Source organism: Suncus etruscus, chromosome X (genome assembly GCF_024139225.1).
Source record: "Suncus etruscus isolate mSunEtr1 chromosome X, mSunEtr1.pri.cur, whole genome shotgun sequence".
NCBI lineage: Eukaryota > Metazoa > Chordata > Mammalia > Eulipotyphla > Soricidae > Suncus > Suncus etruscus.
Genome location: NC_064868.1, coordinates 6,911,563 through 6,935,927, shown reverse-complemented (window position 1 = coordinate 6,935,927; position 24,365 = coordinate 6,911,563). Strand labels below are relative to the sequence as shown.

Below are 24,365 nucleotides of genomic sequence, written 5' to 3'. Positions count from 1 at the left end.
CTGGCTATTTGAGACGGTAGTGTCAGAAAAAACATCTAAGCAGGCTACCAAGAAGATATCCCCCACCTGAAAGCAGAGACCCTGAGTAGCCAAGAGGTATGGGGTTCAGGAAACCTGGCTTCTCCTAGCTGGTCTCCAAGAAATGGGAAGATCACTACCCTAGATGGGTCCCAAGGAACAGGAAGACTGCTTTGCACTGTACTCTGCAAAATGACTTTACATCTGGGCACTTTGAAAACAGCAAAGTTTGATGCTCTTCTAATGCCAAGTGGCTTTATATTCCTGCTCTGGGCAGGGAGTTCAGGGTCATTCAGTGCTGCACCCCCAAACCAGCCTCAGCAGCATGCCCAAGTCCCTGGAACTAAAATCCTGTGGCTACAAGAAGTCCTGTGAGTGAGACCAAGGTCCTGTGAGTGAGGGCTGGACAGGCCTTGAATTACCAGGAGCCAGATGACATGCAAAAAGGCCTTGCTGTGAAGGAGGAAAGCACTGAAAGAGGCTTGTGGATAAGGCAGAAAAACCAGGGATGTAGACCCCAGCCCCATTTTTATTTAAATTTTTCTAGGAATGACACCTACTTTGGGCTGGTATTCTTTCCATGTCCCATGCCAGCTGCCAAGAAGCTCCACCAACTAGCTCTATTCAAGGGCACTGTTTCCCCCCAGAAATGAGCAGGATTTGCTCATTGTGTGATTGGAGGAATCCAAATGACAAGGGGGAGATGTGGCTGAAGATAATCTAGGGAACTCGGCAGTGATTTGCTTAAAAAAAATAAGGCCATTTCCTGGGCAGGAGAGACAATTCAATGCGTCCTTTGAGCATTGCTGAAAGCAACCAATGAGCAACATGGAATGTGATTTAAAAACAAAATTGGGCCAGAGCAATAATACAGTGGGCAGGGTTATTTGCCTTACACAAGGCCAACGTGGGTTCGATCCCTGAGCCTACTAGAAGTAATTTCTGAGCGCGGAGCCAGGAGTAACCCCTGAGTACCTCCGGATGTGGCCCCAAACCAAAAACAACCTATTTTTAAAAGGCCCTTTCTAGGGATTAAAAATGAAACATTGTTTAAATCCCTTTCTGGTTTGAAGCAATTTTCGAGTGTGCCAGTAGAGGTCGCCAGCAGATTTTCCTCAATCCTACCAAAGGCACCGCCATAAGAAAGGGGATGGAGGGGAGAAGAGAAGGGGGAGGACAGGCGGTATGGGGATTTAGTTCTCCTTCGGTGCTGCTCCAGCCCTGCGATGCTCCCGGACCCTCCAGGGCCAAATCACAATGCTCAGGAGGCCACTGTGCATTGAACAGGGTTCCAGCATGCAAGAAATCGCCTTAATCCTTGTACTGTCTCTTCTGCTCTCATCCCTCCTTTTAATAACAATTTTTTGTTTTATAAATCTATTTTTATTATTGTGGTATTTTGAACTTGAAGGGGCCTGTGTAGTTCTGTCCTTCCCTTCCTATTCCCTAAAAGATCCCATTTCATTTCTCCCACCCCAAATCCACTTTTTCTTCTAATGACCACCAGAATTTTCAGAGTTCAGGACTTAATTTTATTGGTTTTATTTTCCCTGTTCCTTTAAAGGAAATACTTTCGAATACCATTGAAGAAAAAAAACAGTTTTGCCATGTTGAAATCCCACAACAGTTAAAATATATAAAATTAGAGGCTAGAGAGATAGTGCAGCAAGTAAGGCACTTGTCTTGCATGCAATTGGCCAGGGTTCAATTCCCAGAATCTCGAAGGGTCCCCTGAACACCCCAGAAATGATCCCTGAATGTAGAAAGAGGAATAAGCCCTGAGCTCAGCTGGGAGTAGCCCCAAATAAACAAAAAAAGGTAATGACCTATTGAAGAGAGTTTTAAAAAGTTAGATAGCTTCTGACCTGCTTCTACATGATTTTTTTTATTTCTAATGATTGTACTAAAGGAGAGCCAATTCAGTCTGATGAGATCATAATTTTTCACATTTACTTAACATATAACACAGATGCTTTAAGAAGTAAATAACAAATAAAAGAGAAAAGGATATCTATTCCAGATAAATGTTCTATACATTTGTTATATATTCATAAACCCTTTTTAATTTATTTATTTAAAGAAAATGTTTCACATAGTTGTCATAACTGACCATAATACATTTGTTTCGGGATGACAGAAAGCAAAATCATTTAAAAAAATAGAGAGAAAATAGAAAAACTAAAACAAAAAATAAAAATAATACTATAGAAATATGGAAAAAGTTCATTAGCAAGTATATTTGTGAAAATTATCGTATTTTTAGTAAAGCCATTATTACATTATAAGAGGGTTTAAAAGCTCCCCCCCCTTTTTAAGCTAGGAGATACAAGAATGCACTAAAAAGGTGTGTGTGTGTGTGTGTGTGTGTGTGTGTGTGTGTGTGTGTGGTAGTTGTTGTTTGCATAGGCACAGCAAAATATGGGAGAAATGGAAAGGAAAAACCTTTAGCCTATGAACAGGGAGACTGTAGAATAAAAGCCCTTGGATGGGTTTGGATGACGGTGGATGGTGATGGAAGGATGAGAAGCCTTTCTCCTCCATCCCCGGCCATGTGTTTCCAACCCCCGTCAGCTGTCGGGTCTGCTGGTTCAGGGTAGCAGTGAGGAAATCCACAGACAGGTTTCAGGAGATATCAGCTTTCTTCATACCCTAGCCACCACATGTGTGGCCTACAATCTTAAACCTATTTAAGCATGCTCTCTTCAGCTTCCCCTGCTTCTTCCACCATCTCTTTTGTTGAATCCTCCCAATCCCCTCAGGCCAAACCTTTTGTCACCTACCAAAGACCCCTCCCAGAAATGGGCAGGTCTTATTAGCAGTTAAGGTTACAGGAAGAATGGGGGGGAATGTGCCAACAATCTGCCCCTTTCTTAAAACAAAAGAAAGCAAAGAGCATAGGTTTTGTTTTTGTTTTTGTTTTCCTGGCTTCCACCTTTGGCCAAAGGCGGGTAATATTCCCATAGCAACAAAGTTTAAAGTGAAAATTAACATATCAGCCCTTTCTATGAACATAACTTTTCTGCAAAATACACCTGTAACTTAAAATTTTCATAATACTTATTTAACCAAGCCTTATACTGGAACTTCCTTATTCCTATTTTTCTTAATGGTATTTTAACCAAGCATTTTTTTCCTGGAACTTTCCTGTTCCTATTTAACCTTTTCCTACACACAAGTACAAGAGGAGACCTTGCCCATGAAGCACTCTGGCATAAGATCAACTGCAGACTTTAGGCATACTGGGTGGTCCACCCCCAGAGTCATTGTCAATGATCCCAATAAAAGCTCTTCACCATCAAGGTTGTTGCTGTCAGGTTTTTGTAGTTATAGGTTCTGGTTTCTGTACAGATCCTATTATATAGAAGTCTGGTGACAGGTAGAGTCTTCTAGTTTTATCTCACCGGTAGGAAGCAATGCAGAGAATACTGTCCTAAGAAGCAGACTGTTGTTGTTTCCAAGTCGTGGGGGTGTACTAACGACCCTCTTTGGAGTAAGTCAGTGCCATGGCAGTAGTAGGGCCTTCCTTGGTAGCTTTTTTTTTTTATTCCCGGTGATGGTGTAGAAAAGTGTGATTGTTTCCACAGATGGTGTCCATGGTTAAGGGGTGAATGGTCAATGTCTGATCTACTGACGTCTAAGCTAAGTCAATATGCCAAGTGTTCAGGGTGTAAGGCAGTATAAAATTTGTATGTTCCTATCACTATTAGATAAGAACTTGCCATAAACCTTTTTTTAAATAATATTTTTTTATTTAAGCACCATGATTACAAATATAATTGTAGCTGAAATTTAGTCATAGAAAGAACACCCCAGGCCTGGAGAGATAGCACAGTGGTGTTTGCCTTGCAAGCAGCCGATCCAAGACCAAAGGTGGTTTGGTTCGAATCCCGGTGTCCCATATGGTTCCCCGTGCCTGCCAGGAGCTATTTCTGAGCAGGCAGCCAGGAGTAACCTCTGAGCACCGCCGGGTGTGGCCCCCCCCCAAAAAAAAAAAACCAAAAAAGAAAAAAAAAGAACACCCCCCTTCACCAGTGCAACACTCCAACCACCCTCCTCCCTCACCCCCTGCCTGTATTTAAGACAGGCATTCTACTTTTCTTACTCATTATCACTGTCATGATAGTTGGCAGTATAATTATTTCTCTAACTGCACTCACCACTCTTTGTGGTGAACTTTATATTGTGAGCTGGTCCTTCCAGCCCTCATCTTTATTGTCTCTGGGCATTAATTCAATAATGTCTTTTATTTTTCTTAAAACCCATAATGAGTGAGACTATTCTGTGTCTAATTCTCTCCCTCTGACTTATTTCACTCAGCATAGTTTCCATGTCCATCCATGTATAGAAAAATTTCATGACTTCATCTCTCCTGACGGCTGCATAATATTCTATGTGTATATGTACTAGTTTATTTAGGCATTCATCTGTTGAAAGGCATCTTGGTCGTTTATATCTAGATTCTGGCTATTATAAACAGTAGAGCAATGAATACAGGTGTGAGGAAGGGATGTTTGTATTGTGTTTTTGAGTTCTTAGGGTATACCCCTAGAAGTGGTATAGCTGGATCATATGGGAGCTCAATTTCCAGGGTTTTTTGAGGAATCTCCATATTGTTTTCAATAAAGGCTGGACTAGACAGCATTCCCACCAGCAGTGAATAAGAGTACCTTTCTCTCCACATCCCCGCCAGCACTGATTGTTCTTGTTCTTTGTGATGTGTGCCAGTCTCTGGCATAAGATGGTACCTCATTGTTGTTTTGATTTGCATCTTCCTGATGATTAGTGATATGGAGCATTTTTTCATGTGCCCTTTGGCCATTTGTATTTCTTCTTTAAGAAAGTATCTGTTCATTTGTTCTCCCCATTTTTAATGGGGTTAGATTGTTTTTTCTTGTTAAGTTCTGTCAGTATCTTGTATATTTTAGATATTAACCCCTTATCTGATGGGTATTGGGTGAATAGTTTTTCCCATTCTGTGAGTGTCTACATGCTTTTTAGATGTGCAGGAGATCTAAGGTGGTATGAGAACTGATTAGCAAGGTTGTGATTAGACTATAGGTGATATGAGAGTGACATTTTGTTTTGTTTTATATGGGGGCCACAACTGACTGTGCTCAAGGCTTTCTCCTGGCTCTGTACTCAGGAATCGTTCTAGGTGGTGCTTGGGGACCGTATAGGATGCCAAGGATCGAACGAAGGTCAGCCTTGTGCAAGGCAAATGCCCTACCTGCTTTGCTATTTCTCCAGCCCTAAGACATACACTTTTAAATTTGATATATGTTTCTATTTTCCCACACATCAGCTGAGTTCTCCTTTGATTATTACCTAAAAGATAGAGAATTCCAAACACTGTGTACTCTCTCACTCTCCTTAGCCTTAATTTTGCTTCTTTTAAAATGAGGCAACCCAGATACAGAGTGCTTAACTTGTCCAAGGTCACACAGCTACTAACTGAGCCAAGATGTGTTCCAGAATCCAGATACTCTGCTGTCTCCACAAACTTAACTCTTGGATTTTGCAAGGCCACTTCTGTTTGAATATCAGCTAGAGAACATATTTGATGGCATGTTTGATGAAAACTTCCTTAAGGCCAGAGTAGGATGGGGTGGGAAATGGAGGGACCATGTGGTGCAATTTGTGGCCTGACGCAAGACACCCTGTATTGACACAACCCACAGCAGATGGACACAGTTTGCCCTGTTCATGTCTCACCATGCAGAATAGGTCAAAGGCAGTTGGAACCTGAAATACAGGCCTCATGCTTGCTTCCCCTCCAACTTGAGGACATGCACATTTTCATAGTGCAGATTTGGGGATCTTCTCTTTTACACTGGCTAATAGGAAGAAGTGCTCATAATTATGCTTATGTCTCCAAATGAGCATGAATTCCAGAATGGCATCTTCCAAAACACTATGAGCCCTTGGTGATTTTCCTTTGGCTTCCGGTTAGAAGCATTTACCAAATGCCTCCGTGTACTAAAGTCAGTAAGAGACTGAACAGAAAAGGCTTTTCCTCAGCCTTTCTGAAGTCCTACCTACCAACTCCAGGCCAAAGAGAGAGCACAGTGGGTAGAGCAATTTTTTTTGCTTCAAATTTGAGGATAAAATGTCTTTCTAGGTGCCAGAGTGATAGTGTTGCAAGTCAGCCGCTGAAGAGGTTGTCTGATGGAGGGATGGAGGATGAGGTCTTTCCCCTCCAGCTTGGAGCACATGTCTGCCACCCTGTTCAGCAGGCGGTTCTGAGGTGAAGCGGCGGGTAAACAGCTCGCAGACAGTCAGGCTTGTGGAAAGATTAGCTTTATTCGGTGGACAAGACTGAAGTCCAAAGCCTCAGCATCAGTTCCACGGAATTTGGTAATTCACTGATACCAAGATACCAGGCATTGAGCCCAGGGTGTCTTAAACATTGGAGATATTATACCTTTTACTTCTATGTCCTATCTCTAGCCCAAGAGATGTGTGTGTGGAGGGTGGTGGTGGTTAGTTTTTGTGCCACACCAGTAGTACCCAAGTCTTACCCGTGGCTCTCTGCTCAGGGATCTCTCCTTGTCAGGCCTTGGGGGAATCCTATGGGGTCCCAGGAATTGAACCTGGGTCAGTAGTGTGCAAAACAGCTGTACTATTGCTAAGGCCCCAGGACAGACCTGGGTTCGATCCCCCGGGTCCCATAAGGTCCCCTGAACCAGGAGCGATTTCTGAGCGCAGAGCCAGAAGTAAACCCTGAGCGTAACAGGGTTTGTTCCCCCCAAAAAGACTTATGATTACTATCTCAAGTTATGTCAATGCCATATACAGTAACATTTATTTGTTGTACTTAATATCCATTTTATCACATTTGTTTTGTGGCTAAGTTGAAGCATTTGGTTCCAAAGTCAAAATAGCCCCTAGCTCTATAACCTACAGCAGAACAACTCTCAATTATTGACAGGCATCTGTAGTGAATGATGTATGTAAATGATGTCCCCAGCACCTCATTCATTGTCCCCCAAGCACCACAGGGCATGGCCCTTGGCACTGCTAGGGAGCCCCATTAAAAAGACATGAGCCCAAGTGTGAACTCACTAACTTAACACTTGAGTCAAGTTTAGAGTTGCTTTTGTGGTTTGCTTCTTGGTGTCTTTGATCTTGCTCAACACTGCTACTTCTCAGAGAGCTTCAGAGGCTTTTCTTACGGAACTCTCAATATTTATTTACTTGGGAAATCATTCCAACGAGTAAACAGGGCAACCTTTTACAAATGTTACAGGATCTTTCCAAAACAAGTTCCCCGCAGAATCGTTTGGAGACGGCAGATGTTTTGTGTCCGCCCCCGATCACGCTGTTGATCTGCATCATCCGTCCATATTTGAGCGCCAGGGAGAAAGTTGCAGCCCCGGAAGGGCTGGACTCGCAGCAGAGCCGGCTTACACGACTTCCAGTTGGCTGCACTGACAGCGCGCTCAGCCCCGGGAGGCCCGTTTGCGGCGGGCCCTAGAGGCGGAGCCCCAGCTCATCACGTGATCCCCAGCGCCTTCAGAACCAATCGCTGGAGACTGAAGGCTCGTGGCACCGCCCCTTTGGCTGGGTGGCTGCATCCAATAGTAGCCGCGAACTTACCAGATGGGCAGCGGCCCCTTCTTGATTGGTCCGCAGCCCCTGCGCGCAGGCGCGTGGTGTGACGCTCGGCAGGGGCGTGGCCTTCTCTCGGGGCAGCTGAAGGAGACTCGGGGACACCCGGCCCCGCAGCCCGTGCAGTCCTTACCAGCGCGCCTGCCCCCACTTTATGAGAAAGATGCTCGCCGCCGTCTTCCGCGTGTTGGCAGGCGCCTCTCCGAAGCCGGTAAAGCGCGGGTACTGGGTAGGATGTGCCGGAGGCCGAAAGGTGATGTCGATCCTCGGGAGGGCACCTCCAGGACCGCTTTGGAAAAAGCCTCCGGGTTCGGGGGCGCCGGTTTGGGGGAGGGGAGCGAGCCCTGCTGGGAAGTGGGCTCCACTGGACGCCGTGGCCCCGCGATCGATCTCCTTGGGAGCGATCCCCCCGCGGTGCCCTCCAGATCTGGCCCAGTCTGCAGCAGTCCGGGGTGCGGCCAGCCCACCCGCTCATTTTACACGTGGCACGGTGTTGCTCCTGTTTGGAATATCCGGGTGCTCCGTTTCCCCGTCTCAGTTTCCCCCAGACTGCCAGGGCTTTGCCGAGTCCTCCCTCCCCAAAGAGCATTCAACAGGCGCCTGGCGCGCAGTGGAGACCTGTTGTCGGAATCTTGTTCATTGCATGTGCTCCGCTCTGTCAAGAGCGCGCGCTTGCGCACACACAATCTTGGGCTCATGGTGCTTAGGAGGGTTGGGGTTCGGTTAATCCCATCTGTGACTCCGGCTTTTAGGGGCGCCCAGCACCGAAGCTTCAGGCATTGAACGCTAGACGCATCGAGGTTAGACTATTTGGTAGGATCGCGGCCACTCTCCGACTTGCCATTCTGGCTCTCTTGGACGGGACTTGGTGGTACCTTAACTTGGTGTGGGGCAGACATCAGGGAAGGGCGGGTAGGGGAGCCATCCTAGAATTTCGTGTTGGAAATAACCATCAGGCACAATCTACTGACTCAGTCCTCGTTGGCACTTTAAATTTTAACTAGGACGACCTGAAGTGGAAGCATTTTCCCTAGGGATTTCTCCATGTACTCTTGATGAGCCAGAATTTACTGAGCCCTGGACATGCTTTTCTCATTTCATTTCCACAATTTCCGTTTTCAGCATTACTCGGGGCTTTTAGTTTAGTGATCAAGGACTACATGAAGAGAGAAACGGAAAGAATTGGTGATGGTCCAGCAGGAAATGGCCATCGTGTACCTTTTGTTTCCATTTCCTTCCAACTTTTGTCTCTTGGAATAGAGAGATTGTGGTTTCAAACTAGCTTGGTATTCTCTCAACCGTCCAAAATGTGCTGGTATGAAATGCAAATTGCATTCTTCTTCACTTCAATACAAACTTCCTCATCAAACATCATACATAATACCAGACTGGAGAGATAGTGTGGAGGTTAAGGTGTTTGCCTTGCATGTGGCCAACTCAAGTTCAAGTCCCAGGCATCATCTATGATCCCCTGAGCAAACAGCCATGAGCACAGCTAGAGTGGCCCAACTTCCAACCTTCAAATTGGTTTTTGTTTGGTTGGTTTTTTGGCAACACCCAGTGGTGCTCAGGGACTACTCCTGGCTCTGCCCTCAGAAATCGCTTCTGGCCCGGGGGACCACATAGGATGCCAGGATCGGACCTGTGTCCGTCCTGGGTCAGCCACATGCTACCACTCTGGCCCCACCACCTCCAAATCTTAATGCAGCCCAAATTAAATATATATTAGCTGAGTTTAGGGTTGTAGTAAGTTGCTAACTGGATAAAAGAGTGGACTTGTAACTTAATATAGTAAAAATTAGAGAGAAAAGATTATGACAGTGCAGACGGATTTCTGATATTTCACACGTTTCTTTTAAAAATTATTTGATGAGGGACCAGAGCGGTAGGGCGTTTCTCTGCACGCAGCCAATTCAGGATGGACCTTGGTTCGTGCGATCCCTGACATCCCATATGGTCCCCCAACCCAGGGGAGATTTCTGAGCACATAGACAGGAATAACCCCTGAGCATCACAGGGTGTGGCCCAAAAATCAAATGAATACATAAATAAATAAATAGAAATTATTTGATGATCATACTTGAGCAATAGTACAGCAGCTAAGGTGCTTCTCTTGTACACCACGGATTTGAATTCAATCCCCAGCATCCCATGTGGTCCCTTGAACGTTGCCAGGGGTGATTCCTGAGTGCAGAGCCTAGAATAAGCACCACCAGGTGTGGTCCCCCAATACAAAACGTTCTTTGATGAGAAAGAAAAACAATGAAAGAGTTGGTGCAACTGTTCCTCGGTTTTGGGTGGGAAGTGTACCAAGCCATGCTCAAGGAACCCAGCTGAACTGGGGCCCCCCAAGAGGAGGAGAATGCTTGTGGGGACCCTGCCAGACTGACATTGGAGCCTGGTCCCTAGACATCCAAGGCATGTGCCTCTGACCCTTGAGCTTTCTCCCTAGCCCTAAATGTTCCTTATTTCTTTGAAACTAATCTGTTGGGGACTGTTTTGCTCCCGGTCGTCCCACACTCCTTGTATGTAGCATTAATTTTATGAAAGCACAGTGAAACATTTTGAAGAATTACATATAAGTATCTGGGCTAGAAGCTGGGTTAAGTTTACATTGCCACCACCCCACAAGCAGATCAGCTGATAGGTGTTTTCACCATGTTAATAGAAGCTCCTTGGTGCACCAACTCTTGGGCTCAGTTATCTAATAATCTTTGGGTTGTGTTAATATGATTGACTTAGGGGCTGGAGTGGTTGCACAGTGGTTGGGCAATTGCCTTGCACGCAGCTGTCCCAGGACTGATGCGGGTTCAATCTCCGACATCCCATATGGTCCCCCTAGCCAGGAACAATTTCTGAGTGCAGAGCCAGGAATACTGAGCTCCACTAGGTGTGGCCCTCCCCCCCCAAAAAAACAACAAATAAAAAAGTGATTGACTTAGAAGGTTCAGAATGTTTGTGTTATATAGACGTATATGTTCTTTTTTTTTTTTTTAATAAAGTCTGCTGCAATGCTAAAAAGATCACTTTTTTGAAGGAAAACACTGAATCTGTCAAGCATTGGACAAATTTTTTCCACTACATTCCTGATTGCCGTTGAATTTGGATTGGAAACGTTTATGCTATTTTTTCCTCTATCATTGGTTTAAAAAAACTATAGGATTCAGGGTTATATATTGCTTATATATAACTATACATATATATAATATAACTTATAGTTACATAACATAACTCATATATATATAACTTTATATATATAAAACTTACATAAAAGAACTATAGGTCTCAGAGTTATAGCGTCCCTCCTCCATCAGTGTAAGGCAACACCGGACCCACTATCTAAATTATAACACCATTCAGCACTATTAAATTACACCGGACCCACTATCTAAATTATAACACTATTCAGCACTATTAAATTGATTTCTTCTCCCCATTTCCTCCTCTCTGGTAGCCACCACTTTGTTGTCTAAGTCTCAGAATTGCTTTTGAAGCGGTTCCTCTATATTTCATATATGAGTGAAACCATTTGTTAGTTGTTCTTATCTGATTTATTTCACTAAGTGCAATACCTCTGGTTCCATTCGTGTTGCCAAAGGCACGATTTTATTCTTTTTTTTTTTTTAAAGAAGAAGCACACCTATTGATGTTCAGGGCTTGCTGTGGGCTCTATGCTCAGGGCTCACTCCTGGCAGTACTCAGAGATCATATGTGGAACAGGGGATTAATTTACTAGGGTTGGCAATATACAAGGCAAGTGCCTTAACTCCTGTACTATTTCTCTTGCCCCAGATTTTTTTTTTTGGTTTTTGGGTTACACCTGGCAGCTCTCAGAGGTTACTTCTGGCTCTACGCTCAGAAATTGCTCCTGGCAGGCTCGGGGGACCTTATGGGATGCTGGGATTCGAACCACTGTCCTTCTGCATGCAAGGCAAATGCCCTACCTCCATGCTATCTCTCCTGTCCCTGCCCCAGATTTTTTGTTTTTGGGCCACACCAGGTGATGCTCAAGGGTTACTCATATTGCTACTCAGAGGACTATATGGGATGCCAGGAATTGAACCCAGGTCAGCCATGTGCAAGGCAAGCACCCTACCTACTGTACTATCTCTGGTTCCCCTCCTGGCTCAGATTTCATCTTTTAGTCTAGTTTTTAGTTTAGTTTTGGGGTGGTTTTTTTTTTTTTTTTACCACACCCAGGCATGTTCAGGGCTTACTCCTTGCTCTGTACTCAAGGAGTGATCTAGGTAGTGCTCAGGAGACCATATGTGGTATGAAATCAGATCAGCCATGTGCAACGTAATTGCCTTATCTGCTTTACTATCTTTCCAGCCCGTTTTTTAAAAAAAATTAATGCATTTTGTATTGAGTTACTATGAGATACACCTGCAGAGGTGTTTATGATTTTCAATCATACAATGTCTAACACCCATCAGTTCACCAGTTCTCATTTCCTGACATAAACACTCCCAGTTTCCTTTCAACTCCCACTCCCCTGCCTCTGTAGTAAACATTCTCTCCCTCCCTCCTACCCTCTGTCCGTTGTTGATGTTGGTAAGAAGCTTGTCACAAAGAACAGGGGAGTGCACCAAGGTCAGAGAAAGGACTACTATGACAATGATAGTTGGAAATGGTCACTCTGGACAAGAACTGGGTTTATTCCATTTTTAATAGCTGAAAAATTTGAACTGTTTGCTGAGCTGGAGAGATTTTACAATTTGCTTTGCACATAGCCAACACGAGTTCGATCCCTGGCATCCCATACTGTTCTGTTCCCCACTCCCAAGCCTTAGAGCTCAGGAGTAATCATGAGCATTGCTGGCTGTGGCCCAAAAGAAACAGACAAATAATTTGATTTGCAAGAGTATCTTTCAATCATGTCAGTTATGGACAACATATTAGTTACTGTTCTCAGCAAAAATGTAAAAATAATAAGTTTAAAACATTAATTTCTCCCCCATTTCATGCAATGCATTGTGTGAATTAAAGTAGATGTGTGTTTTTTGGAAACAATTTTTGGGCTACATCTAGTGGTGCTCAGGGGTTGTTACTCCTGGGTCTGTGCTCAGAAATCACTCCTGGCAGGCTCAGGGATATGAGATGCTGAAGGTTGCCGCTCGCTGCAAGGTAAACAACCTTCCGGCTATTGGGTGCTCTGGCTCCGACCCCTGGAAACAATTTTAATACTTGGGGTGTGTGCTGGGAATTGAAACCATAATCTCACACGTGTTCTGTATGTGCTGTTCCACTGAGCCACATCAGCAGCCCTGAGTTACGTGGGTATTCAATAGCTCCGAGAACTTAGGTTGCTGGACTTAATCGTGGTCCTTCTCAGTTTATGAGCATGTGGGGAAGCTGGCTGGGTTGGAAGCCTCGTGATGATGCCCTATTCTTAACTAACCCTGCTTATCACTCCAGCCGAGCCAACCCACTGAGTCTTCAGAAACTAGATGCTGGCTGCCTAGAGATGAGTTTCTGTAACAAAAGCAGACAGCAGATGTCCTGTGTGACTTCTGCTGCCTGATGGGCTAACAAAATGTCTGTGGTTGCATCTTGGAATGAAGTTGAATTTTCAAAGCTCTTCCTTTGCAGAGGATTGTTTGCATTTAGTTTTTGTTTTTTTTTAAATCGTGTTTGTATTTCCATTTTGACCCCTTTGGTGAGATCTTGACTACCATTATTTTGACATTTTCAAGTAGTGGGTACGATTTTTCATTTAAATTGGTAGAATACGGAATGGTAAGAAATGCTTGTCCGGGCCCAGAGAGATAGCACAGCGGTGTTTGCCTTGCAAACAGCCGATCCAGGACCAAAGGTGGTTGGTTCGAATCCCGGTGTCCCATATGGTCCCCCGTGCCTGCCAGGAGCTATTTCTGAGCAGACAGCCAGGAGTAACCCCTGAGCACCGCCGGGTGTGGCCCAAAAACCAAAACAAACAAACAAAAAAAACACAAAGAAATGCTTGTCCTCTTGCACTGGAATGGTTCCCAAGATTTCAAGAATTTGAAGTTTCAGTTGTTCAAAATTTGAGTAAATTTATCAGTGGTCTCACAGAGCAGCTATATCAGACTGACTGCTCTGTTGGGCAACCTCAGCAGTTTAAAATGAGGATACTTGTAGCTTCTTTAGTAGCTCAGCTGCTTCCATCTGTCAGTTTAGTAATTCTTCTTTGGAGCTCCAGAATCCTGAAACAGGGAGGAGGTATTCAACTTGCTTTCTTGAGCATACTCTTTGACCTACGTTCCTGCACTTTATTACATAGCACTGCTGATTTTCACTTTAGGATTGGGAAAGAAAAATTCACCTTTTCTCAGTTATTGTTGCCTGACTGGTTTGGTTTCTAGTTTAAATGTTTCCAAAAATCAGTTTCTGTAGCTGTATCCGGAAATTTATTTCACAATACAAGGAATAAATTTGGCCCCATAAAATAATGTCATTGCCAGAAATAATATGCCTATTCTTGATTGCCATTCATAATCTTTTGTTTTCTTCCTCTTGGCTACCTCAGCTTCACTTCTTCCCACATTCCTCAACTTTGTTCACTTTTAGCTTTTTAAATGGCATAGCTCTTCCTCTTGTTCAAGTATTTATTTTTAGTAGTTAAACTTTCTTCTAGGAGCTGGAGTGGTAGCACAGTGGTAGAGCGTTTCTTTGCCTTGCATGCAGCTGACTCAGGAGGATCGCAGGTTCGATCTCCAGTATCCTATATAGTCCCCTGAGCCAGGAGCGACAGAGCCAGGAGTAAACCCTGAGCCCTGCCGGGTGTGCCTCCCCCCCCCAAATTTTCTTCTTTTATTTTGGGCCCATAACCTGGTGTTACATAGGGATTACTCCTGGCAGTGCTCAAGAGGCCATATGGGGTCCCAGAGATTAAACCAGGATCAACCACATGCAAGGCAAGATCTAACCCCTGTACTAACACTGTGGCCCTAAATTTTCTGTCTTTCTTTTTTTTTAACTTTCACCTCCAGCAATATCCTTGGCTGTCCTTAAACCTTTGGCTGTATTGTTATGGAAAATCTATGGGTAAAGTGATAACTAGCATAAAAGCTTTCCTCTGATATATGGGGAATATATATTCCTGCTTATTTACATGGGGAAACACTTAGCAGGCAAGTTAATCTTCATCTTTCTCACAAAGATCCAGTCCAGTGCTAGAAGTTGAGTGGTGAGGTAATAAACCATTGTTCAGTGTTTGAATAATAATTTTCAAAAAATTTTCTGTCAAAAAGTCTTGATCTATTTGTCTCTTTTGCTTTTTCAAGGCAAGCAGAGTACTGGTGTCATCCCGTAACTTTGCAAATGATGCTACCTTTGAAATTAAGGTAAGAAGTATTTCTCTTTTCTCCATGGTTTCCCCACAGGTATACTTTGATAATTATTTTCATATCAATTCCAAATGGGGTTTGTAAAAACTTAGAATTTAAATTAGCTTGTTGGTGTTTCTCTGGTTGGTGAACAGGAAGATAATGAGATTTACTCCAAAATGGAGGTTATGATTTAGTGAAACATTGGAATGAGAAAAGTCTTCGAATCTTTGTCTTCAACTCTAACACTGTTGACTCTAGCGATTACTGTTGAAAATCATATTAGATTTTATTCCTCCAGATTCCATCATTACACAGTGAATTTTATGATTTAAAGAATCAGAAATCAGTGGGCTGGAAAGGTAGTCCAGCTCTGGGGCATCTGCTTTGCATGCATCTGACCTGGGCTTGGTCCCTGGCATCCCATATATTCCCATGGGCCCACCAGGAGTAATTCCTGAGCACAGAGCCAGGAGAAATCCATGAGCTTCTTTCTCCCAGTGTGGCAAAAAAAAAAAAAAAAACCAAACCAAAGAATCAGAAGCAACAAGCAGTATTTTTTTCCTTTTTTTTTTGGGGGGGGGCAGTATTTCTGATATGCTTCTTCATAGTTGTTCATTTTTACTTATATTTTTGGTTCTTGGGGCCACACCCAAAACCATGGCTTACTCCTGGCTCTGCACTCTTGGTGGTTCTCGAGTCTCACCGATGAGCTCTTGGGGTCTGGATGCATTAGAGGGCTTCTTTTGAGTCCTCTTGAGAAGAGTGGATACAGGGGTGGCGACTTATGAAGAAATAATGAGAGCACACACAAACGTGTATGGAGAACAGTGTTCAGGCTTTAATTTTTCTAGTTAGAAGTTTTATAAGGAGTGACTGAGAAGAATGTTTACAAGTACAAAGCAGAGCTTAACAATAAAACAATACATGGGTGTAAGCAGTAAGAGTTCTGAGTTACACAAAGGTTACTTTTACAGCTCAAAGTAGTTCCTGGCAGGCAAGCCTCAGATGCAAAATAAGGGATTAGTGAGAAGTAAAAAAATTTAGGAATTCTAGAATTCACTATTATTTTAGAGGTTAAGAAAGAGCTAAATCCACTAAGTTCTCATTTTCTGGGAAAAGTCAATGGCCCAGAATCTTCATTCTGGCCATGCTGTAGCATCTCAGAAGCCAAGGCTGCAAGGGCAATTTGAAGAGAGAGAAAAAAAATATTGTCTTTGATTTGGTGCTAAAAATTATCCAGGTAAAGGGGTTTTAATCAAGGCTATATTTTGCCTCTGAATATCAGCAGAATGGAGAATTAATTTTAAGGCCAAATAATAAGAAGGGAATATAATGTCAGAACCATAACACAAATCTCAGGAATATTTCCAGTGATCCACACAGGGGTAAAACCTTCCACAGCAGGCCTTCTCGTTAAATATTTCTTGGGGTAAACGAAATTAGCCATCCGTGTTAAAATTATGACACGTCAGTGGGCCTTTCTGTTTCGTCCCCTATGGAGATAACTATACATGGTCTGACACTCGTGTATGCTAGGGATTTAATTTGGGACAGCTGCATGTGAGTCAAGTGCCCTACCCACTGTGCTTTCGCTGAGACCTCTCCAGGTTTTTTTTTTTTTGGGGGGGAAAGGGGCCACCTCCGGTGACACTCAGAGGTTACTCCTGGCTATGTGCTCAGAAATTGCTCCTGGTTCAGGGGACTATATAGGATGCCGGGGATCAAACCCAGGTTCATTCTGAGCAGCTGCATGCAAGGCAAACACCCTAGATCACTCCAGCCCCCTTTTTTATTTTTTATTTTTTTATTTAAACACCTTGATTACATACATGATTGTGTTTGGGTTTCAGTCATGTAAAGAACACCACCCATCACCAGTGTAACATTCCCATCACCAATGTCCCAAGTCTTCCTCCTCCCCCTTTTTTATTTTTAATGAAACATTTGCAGCAGTCAGCCCTCAGCATGCATTTAGCAGTGTTGATGGTATAGTCTGATTCTTTTCAGCAATGTGATCTTCACCGGCTGGAAGAAGGTCCTCCTGTCACAACTGTGCTCACCAGAGAGGATGGACTCAAGTACTACCGGATGATGCAGACTGTGCGCAGAATGGAGTTAAAGGCAGATCAGCTGTACAAGCAGAAGATTATTCGTGGCTTCTGTCACTTGTGTGATGGTCAGGTGAGCGGTGGTTCTATGAAAAGGTGGTAATTTAGGAATTGAAGTATGCTCTCTGCTTGTTGAGCTTTGCTGTATGTCAGAAGGTTTCAATCAAGGCTGATATTTGAATAAAAATGAGAATGTTGAGACATGTGGTAGGTAGCTGAGGGGAGAGAGTTGATTCCTGGATCCCATTGCTTAAGTTTCTGCATTTGTTCTTAGAATTGGACTATTTTACATCTCGACTGATTGCTATCAGCTGAATTGGGTACACTTTGGGGAAAGAGGTATTTGTTGCTTTGGAGTTTTAGACCAAGAGCTACAAATCCCTATACTTACAGGCAGCAACCAGGGAAAGCAGTGAGTGGGCTAGGGCTGGTAGTGAGTTGTGTGGGAAGAGCAGCAGTATGGCTTGGCTCTAGTGTGTTTATGCAGACACACAGCTCCAGTTTCCTATTTGTTTCTGAAGAAGAGAACATAATTTTCCACTTTTATGTAAAATTCCCACAATATTTTGTTGCTGACAACGGATTCAAGACTTTTTCTGGGCTGGAGAGATAGCACAGTGGTAGGGCGTTTGCCATGCATGGGACCAACCCGAGGACAGGCGGTGGTATAATTCCCACGTCCCATATGGTCCCCCGAACCTGCCAGGAGTGATTTCTGAGCATAGAGCCAGGAGTAACCCCTGAGTGAAGCCATGTGTGACCCAAAAACCAAAAACCAAAAAAAAAAGACTGTTTTTCTTAGTTACCTTCTAGATAGAAGGAAACCGTTACCTGGATTGCTAGTGTGTAGCTTCTAGCTTGAGTGTTCCCCCTTCACTGTTTGTGGTGGAGAATAAAGCTACTGTCTGTGGTTATGAATGAAGACTTCTACTAAGCCAGAAATTTGTTGGATTGACTCATTGTTGCTTCTTCCTCTCTTGCAGGAAGCTTGTTGTGTGGGCCTGGAGGCAGGCATAAATCCTACAGACCACCTTATCACAGCCTATCGGGCTCATGGCTTTACCTTCACTCGTGGTCTTACTGTCAGAGAGATTCTTGCCGAACTTACAGGTTTGCTATTGGTTCATAAAAGGGGAATCAGTGAGCTGATTTTTCAAATCTCTCTCGGGAAGATAATATGAGTTAGAAGCCTTTTGAATAAAACACCACCTCCCAATCACTTTTCCTTTTTAGTATTCTGAACAAAGCCAGGTGTGACCCAATAACCAAAAAGAAAAAAAAAGTCTGGTCCTTTAGAAAAGGACTCTGGGAAAAGAGGAAGAGGAGGTTTGCAGAGTGATGGGTACTTATGCAGCTGGCCTCTCTGTCTTAACTTTTGATCCTGTAGTAAATAGTTGGCAATGTGATTTTGTTTTGTATGTTGGGCTCTTGAGTCATTGATGTGTTCTGCCCCTTTTAGGCCGAAGAGGAGGCTGTGCTAAAGGAAAGGGGGGCTCCATGCACATGTACGCTAAGAACTTCTATGGGGGCAATGGCATCGTCGGAGCTCAGGTAGAGGATTGACTGCTTTTCGAGATTTCGTCCCGACCTATGCCTTTAACGTCTCTGGCACTCCTGAGAAGTTCCCTTGAAAACACTTAGTACTTTGAGGACTTGGTTGTTTTTAAATGATCTTTTCATGTTCTAGCATTTGATGATTTAATGAATTCAGATGATTTAACTTATTTTTCCTTTTAAATAGTAACTAAGAAAGAGTCTCTAGCAGTGATGCTCTTTTTAAAATATTTATATTTTATGATGCTAACTGGACTTGTGTACAAATGTATACACATCCTCACATATACACACCCCTGTTGTGGACACTATTGCTGCTAGTAAAGAGGAAGCTGGCAGGTCTCAGGGACCCAGAATTTGAAGCCAGCTTCCTTTATAAAGCAACTTTGAATTCTTAAAATTTGAAGTCCTGTGATATTCAATGATAGGGTTTCATGCATACAGCATTCAAACATCGCCCCCTTCACCAGTGTCCCTTCCCATCTACTGCCCACCCTGCCCAGTCAGCTCGGTTGTGTAGAGCTGTTCTTAGGCTGTTATCTTGGACCACTATTTCTCTGTTTCTTTACATCCCACTTATGAGATAGTTTTCTCTGTGTTTGTCCCTTTCCTACTGACTTCATTCACCGTGACACTCTCCAGTTTCAGTCACGTGATGACAAATTGCAGGCAGCAATTCGCATCTTGTAGCTAAGTAATATTCCATTGTGTGTATATAGACATTTTCTGGATCCAGTCATGTTCTTGGTTACTAGTGAAACCAGTTCTTATAACCGCATAGCCCTTGTTCTCATCAGTCCGTGAACAATAATCAGTAGTGTTATATTTTATCTGAATTGTTTGGTTTTGTAATACATTAAGAACTTGTTTTTTAAATCTAGCTTTCATTTTTGGCTCTTGGGATTAAAATCGAATCTCTACACTAATGGTATTGCCTAATTGAAATAGAGGGTCATAATTTTTGACTGATTAGTTTAAAAAATTGGGTATGTGGTAAGCAGGGATTGGTTTGGGGGTATGGAGAGGAGTAGCAACTGTTCTCAAATTCTGGCCAGAAATGAAAATTCAGAGCATTAGTTTCTTTCCTGATAGACTCAGTGTTTCACTTTTTGCTTGTCCTTAATGCTAGGTGCCCCTGGGAGCTGGGATTGCTTTGGCCTGTAAGTATAATGGAAAAGATGAGGTCTGTTTGACTTTATATGGAGATGGTGCTGCTAATCAGGTGAGTGTCATTCTTAACTTTCCAAACTTTCCAATAGTCCTTGTTTAGTTTGTGAAATTCTCATAGAAGCCACTTAAGCTCAACATACAAAAACCAGTAACACGGAATTTCCAATTAGCAACAAGCTTAGTAAAACCTTCAGACAAAGTCTTAATGACCCTTTGTAAGATAGGACCATTTTCATGAATCTCTTTCAGTGAAGCTTTTTTTATAATTATATTACCATTTGTAATAAGCGATATTAAGTAAATTATTCATGTCTGACAAGGGATCAGGTTTGGGGGAGGGTGGGAAACTGAGGACAGTGATGGAGAGAATGTCATACTATGGTGGGATTGGTATTGGAACATGGAATGCCAAAATCAGCTATTAGGAGCAACTTTATAAGCCATGGTGTTTAAATAAAGTAACAGTATTTTAGTTTACGAATGTGCCTGCCAAGGTGCCAGGCTAGGTGTGTGTGAGAGAACTTGGGAACACTGATGGAATAAAGCTTACACTGGTGGTAGAAATTTAAATATATAAATAAGTATATAATTTACTAGTTGTCGTTATATGGTAAGCTGAACTTCCTTGTGCGTTTCTGGGCCACACTCGGCCTTGCTCAGGGCTTACTCCTGACATCGTGCTGAGATCACTCCTGGCTCTGCTCAAGGGCACTATATGTGGTGCTGGGGCTTGAACTTGGGTCAGCTGTATGCAACGCAAGTACTTTAACCCACCGTGCTATCTCTTCAGCCCTAAAATTTTCATTTTATAGCCGGATTGAAGATGTACCTCTTGTAATGTTTCAAATATACTTTCTTGGAACATTTTACCTCAGTGTCTTCCAAGCTCTGTTGTGTAAGACCCTTTAACCTTTCAACCCATGGCAGGCCAGTTCCTAAACCAAACTATAAAGACTCACTTTCTCGATGCCATGGCATTGCCAAATCCTATTATTGCCTGAGCCCCGACACTATGTTCTCCTGTCATGGTCCAAGTCTCCACCAGGATTTGGACAGCACTGTAGTCAGATCAGTAGAATTAAAATCAGATTAAATCTAGGTAGTCACATTTTTCCTTGACGACTTTTTTTCCTCACTGTTTACTAGCTGCTCTAATGCCTTGGATCTCCCCAGCCCAAAAGTCCTGGTTTGTCATTTTTCCCCTAGTTGTAAAAGTGTAGTACTTCTTGGCACCTTTAACACACACCTTTGCCTCAGCACCAAAACTCTGGTTGTAGATTAGGTTTTTGATTTTTATGAAATATTTCTCTACCATATAGAACAGCAAATGTTATGGACCATGTAGGAATCCAGAGATAGAGTAAAATAAAACCACTTGAACTTCTTATACATATTTCCAGGGTCAGATTTTTGAAGCTTATAATATGGCAGCTTTGTGGAAATTACCTTGTATTTTCATCTGTGAAAATAACCGCTATGGAATGGGAACATCTGTGGAGAGAGCAGCAGCCAGCACTGACTACTACAAGAGAGGCGACTTCATCCCAGGACTGAGGGTGAGGAGACCCTCATACCTCAATGTCTTACGTGTGTTTAGCTGTTAGATGGAAGAATTCTATTTTCTTAGTGCATAAGTGCAGGTCAGCTAAAATTAAGATGTTTTGACAGAGTGATGTAAGCTTTCCCTTTTCCTGTTTAATAATAGGTAGATGGAATGGATGTCTTATGTGTCCGGGAGGCGACAAAGTTTGCAGCTGCTCATTGTAGATCTGGAAAGGTAATATTCAACATCTAATGATATTTTTCTGCTAGAAGTCAAAAGAAATGCCTATTGTCGGTACAAATAGAAGCAGTGTATTCTGCCAGTGGATTTGGGTCCTTTTTCAAATAATGTGTTTTGGTAGTTGATCTTCTTGAGAATTTATGTGGCCTCTGTTTAGAATAAATCTTTTGCTGTTCCCTTAGTATTTTGCAGTCTTTATTGTGACAGTGGGGTTTTTTTTGCCTTTAACTCTGGTTGTATGACATCAGATCCCATTCCCATTAATCATAGGCCCCTTGAACAGACTGGGCACTCCTGCTTTTGTATATATAGCAGGCATTCAGTCAGGTTTACTATGTTAGTAACTTGTCCTAATGATCTTGATCCTTCAGTTACGTTAATGCAGAGAAAGAATTAGACTTAAACAACAGAGAGAGACAATAAGAGCATGACAGAGAGAGCACTGTCTCTCTCCCTAACTAGAAACAGCGTAGGTTCAACAAACACTACATGGAAACAGAATTAGTGGTTTATAGTATGTTGATTCTTCCTACCTGAACCAAGCCTGACCTTGGAATTAGAGGAGGGTCTGGAACCCTTTCGCTTCCAAATAAATGGCTCTTTATAGTCCAAATTCACTTGCTATCAGTGTTTGATTTGCATACCTGGAGTCATGTAAAAACTTCTACAGTAAGAAGTGAGAGTAGAAAAAGGTTAAGAAACCCTGGTTTGACCTAATCTCCCCTTTGGGTTGTTTCAGGGGCCCATACTGATGGAGCTGCAGACTTACCGTTACCATGGACACAGCATGAGTGATCCTGGAGTCAGGTATGGTTGTGGGAAACCAGTGAGGTAGCAAAAGAGTGGGCTCCAAATGGTGCAATCCACATCCAAAAGTCATTTTACTGTTGTTGTTTTTTTAATTAGTGAAGTTGGCGTTAAGTAATCTTAGTTTGAGAGCAGTGCCTAATATAGAAAGCATTCTGAAAATCCCTACAGCTTGGAGTATGTCATGTTAACATCAGAGACTACATTGAAAAAAGCAGAGAGGGGACGACATGATAGCCAGTGGCAGGGCGTTTGCCTTACGTGTAGCTCACCCAGGACGGACCTGGGTTTAATCCCCGGCGTCCCATATGGTCCTCCAAGCCAGGAGCGATTTCTGAACCCATAGCCAGGAGTAACTCCTGAGTGGCACCAGGTGTGACCCAAAAACCAAAAAAAAAAAAAGAGGCAGAGAAATTGCTACATAAAACAGTATTTCATGTAAAATATTTATGGACATTATTCCTTATGCCTTCATGGTATACTCATAAAGGGATATAAAAATTTCTTCTGGGTATTTTGAATGAGGGCACATGGGGTATTAGTAGTTCTGGCATATAATGCCACAAGTTTTTTGTGTATAGAATGGGGTTCTAATGAAATATGTTAGTGAGTCAAGATAAACATGCTTTGTATAATTGTTCTTTAAAATAGGAGCCGGAGTTTGTATAAGACCCAAGTTTGATCCCCAACATCCCATGTGGTACCCTGAGCACTACTGGACGTCACAATTCAAAAAAACAAAAATGGCAGAGTCCTTTATTTGGTGATGCCATGTGATGTAACTATAACCCAAGGGAAAACATGCTAACCAAGGTTTTGTTCACCAGAAACTGTCCATTGCTCTCACCCATGTAAAAAAAAAAAAAAGCTCAAAAAGTGTGGGCAGGTCAACAGGCTCCACCACTTTCATGCCTCTGCACCTAAGCCCTATTGTCAGAATTCCATTTTACCAAATGGCACAAACTCCTATTTATACTCCTCTCTTCAGTTACCGGACCCGAGAAGAAATTCAGGAAGTGAGAAGCAAGAGTGATCCGATCATGCTTCTCAAGGATAGAATGGTCAACAACAATCTGGCCAGCGTTGAAGAATTAAAGGTACAGTCCTGAACGCTTTAAAGATCTGGCTTTGAATAAGGTGGGCATTTGGTCCCCTACAGCACATGATGTCCCAAGCACTGCCTACTTCTAGTAATATAGTTGGGTTTGCCTTTCTAAGCAGTTTTCTCCATGCAAAAAATATTTCTGCTACTCATAGGTAAAATACCTAAGTAAATGGGAAGGTACCAAGTATGTCAACATAATTCTTTTTTCCTTAAAAATTGACACTATAATTTATAGATGTTTCCTTGTGAAGTTTTGTTTTTTAATGTTAAAGCCTGGTACTCCAAAATGTCCCTCTGTAGGTCAAAAGATCTTTGAAAATGTAGCCACTTAGTACTCAGGTTGAATACAATGACTAACAGGTACCTGAACTATTCTTTGTTTAAAAAATATCTTCAACTACAATTTTATTTTTAGGAAATTGATGTTGAAGTGAGGAAAGAAATCGAGGATGCTGCGCAGTTTGCCACTGCTGATCCTGAACCGCCTTTGGAAGAGCTAGGCTATCACATATATAGCAGCGAGCCTCCTTTCGAAGTTCGGGGTGCAAATCAGTGGATCAAGTATAAGTCTATTAGTTAAAATGTTTATACTTTTGAGATCTGAAAGATAGGTAATGGTTTGCTCTAGCTGTCCGCAAGTGGTTTTGTTCAAATGACTATTTTATCTACTTATACACTATTGAAACCAATGTATAGTTATTAAACAAGTCCTTGTATGCGCAGCCCTTGTAGTGGCATGAGTGCACTGATGTCTATTGCCTGAATAGTTCTTTGTTTTAAACCTTTATTTAAGCACCATGATTACAAGCATAACAGAATGCCCTCCCTTCACCAATGTAACATTCCCACCACCAATACCCCGCTTTCCTTCCCCACCCCTGCCTGTATTCGCGACAGGCATT

At 42.7% G+C, this 24,365-nt stretch overlaps 1 protein-coding gene across 2 annotated transcripts; it reads left to right on the top strand.

Annotated features, from left to right (window-relative positions):
- Positions 1 to 7,673: 7,673 nt before the first annotated feature.
- Positions 7,674 to 24,167, top strand: PDHA1 (pyruvate dehydrogenase E1 subunit alpha 1). 2 transcript variants are annotated; one of them, XM_049766801.1, is made up of 11 exons: positions 7,674 to 7,837; positions 14,892 to 14,951; positions 16,944 to 17,117; positions 18,028 to 18,154; positions 18,504 to 18,595; positions 19,728 to 19,820; positions 21,169 to 21,324; positions 21,474 to 21,545; positions 22,291 to 22,358; positions 23,347 to 23,455; positions 23,879 to 24,167. In XM_049766801.1, exons 1-11 carry the CDS (start codon positions 7,781 to 7,783, stop codon positions 24,041 to 24,043), a joined length of 1,173 nt encoding a protein of 390 aa, XP_049622758.1. In that variant the 5' UTR covers positions 7,674 to 7,780; the 3' UTR covers positions 24,044 to 24,167. The 2 variants fall into 2 exon arrangements, with proteins under 2 accessions (XP_049622758.1, XP_049622759.1); XM_049766802.1 differs by lacking the exon at positions 14,892 to 14,951 and having other exon boundaries at positions 7,675 to 7,837.
- Positions 24,168 to 24,365: the final 198 nt, after the last annotated feature.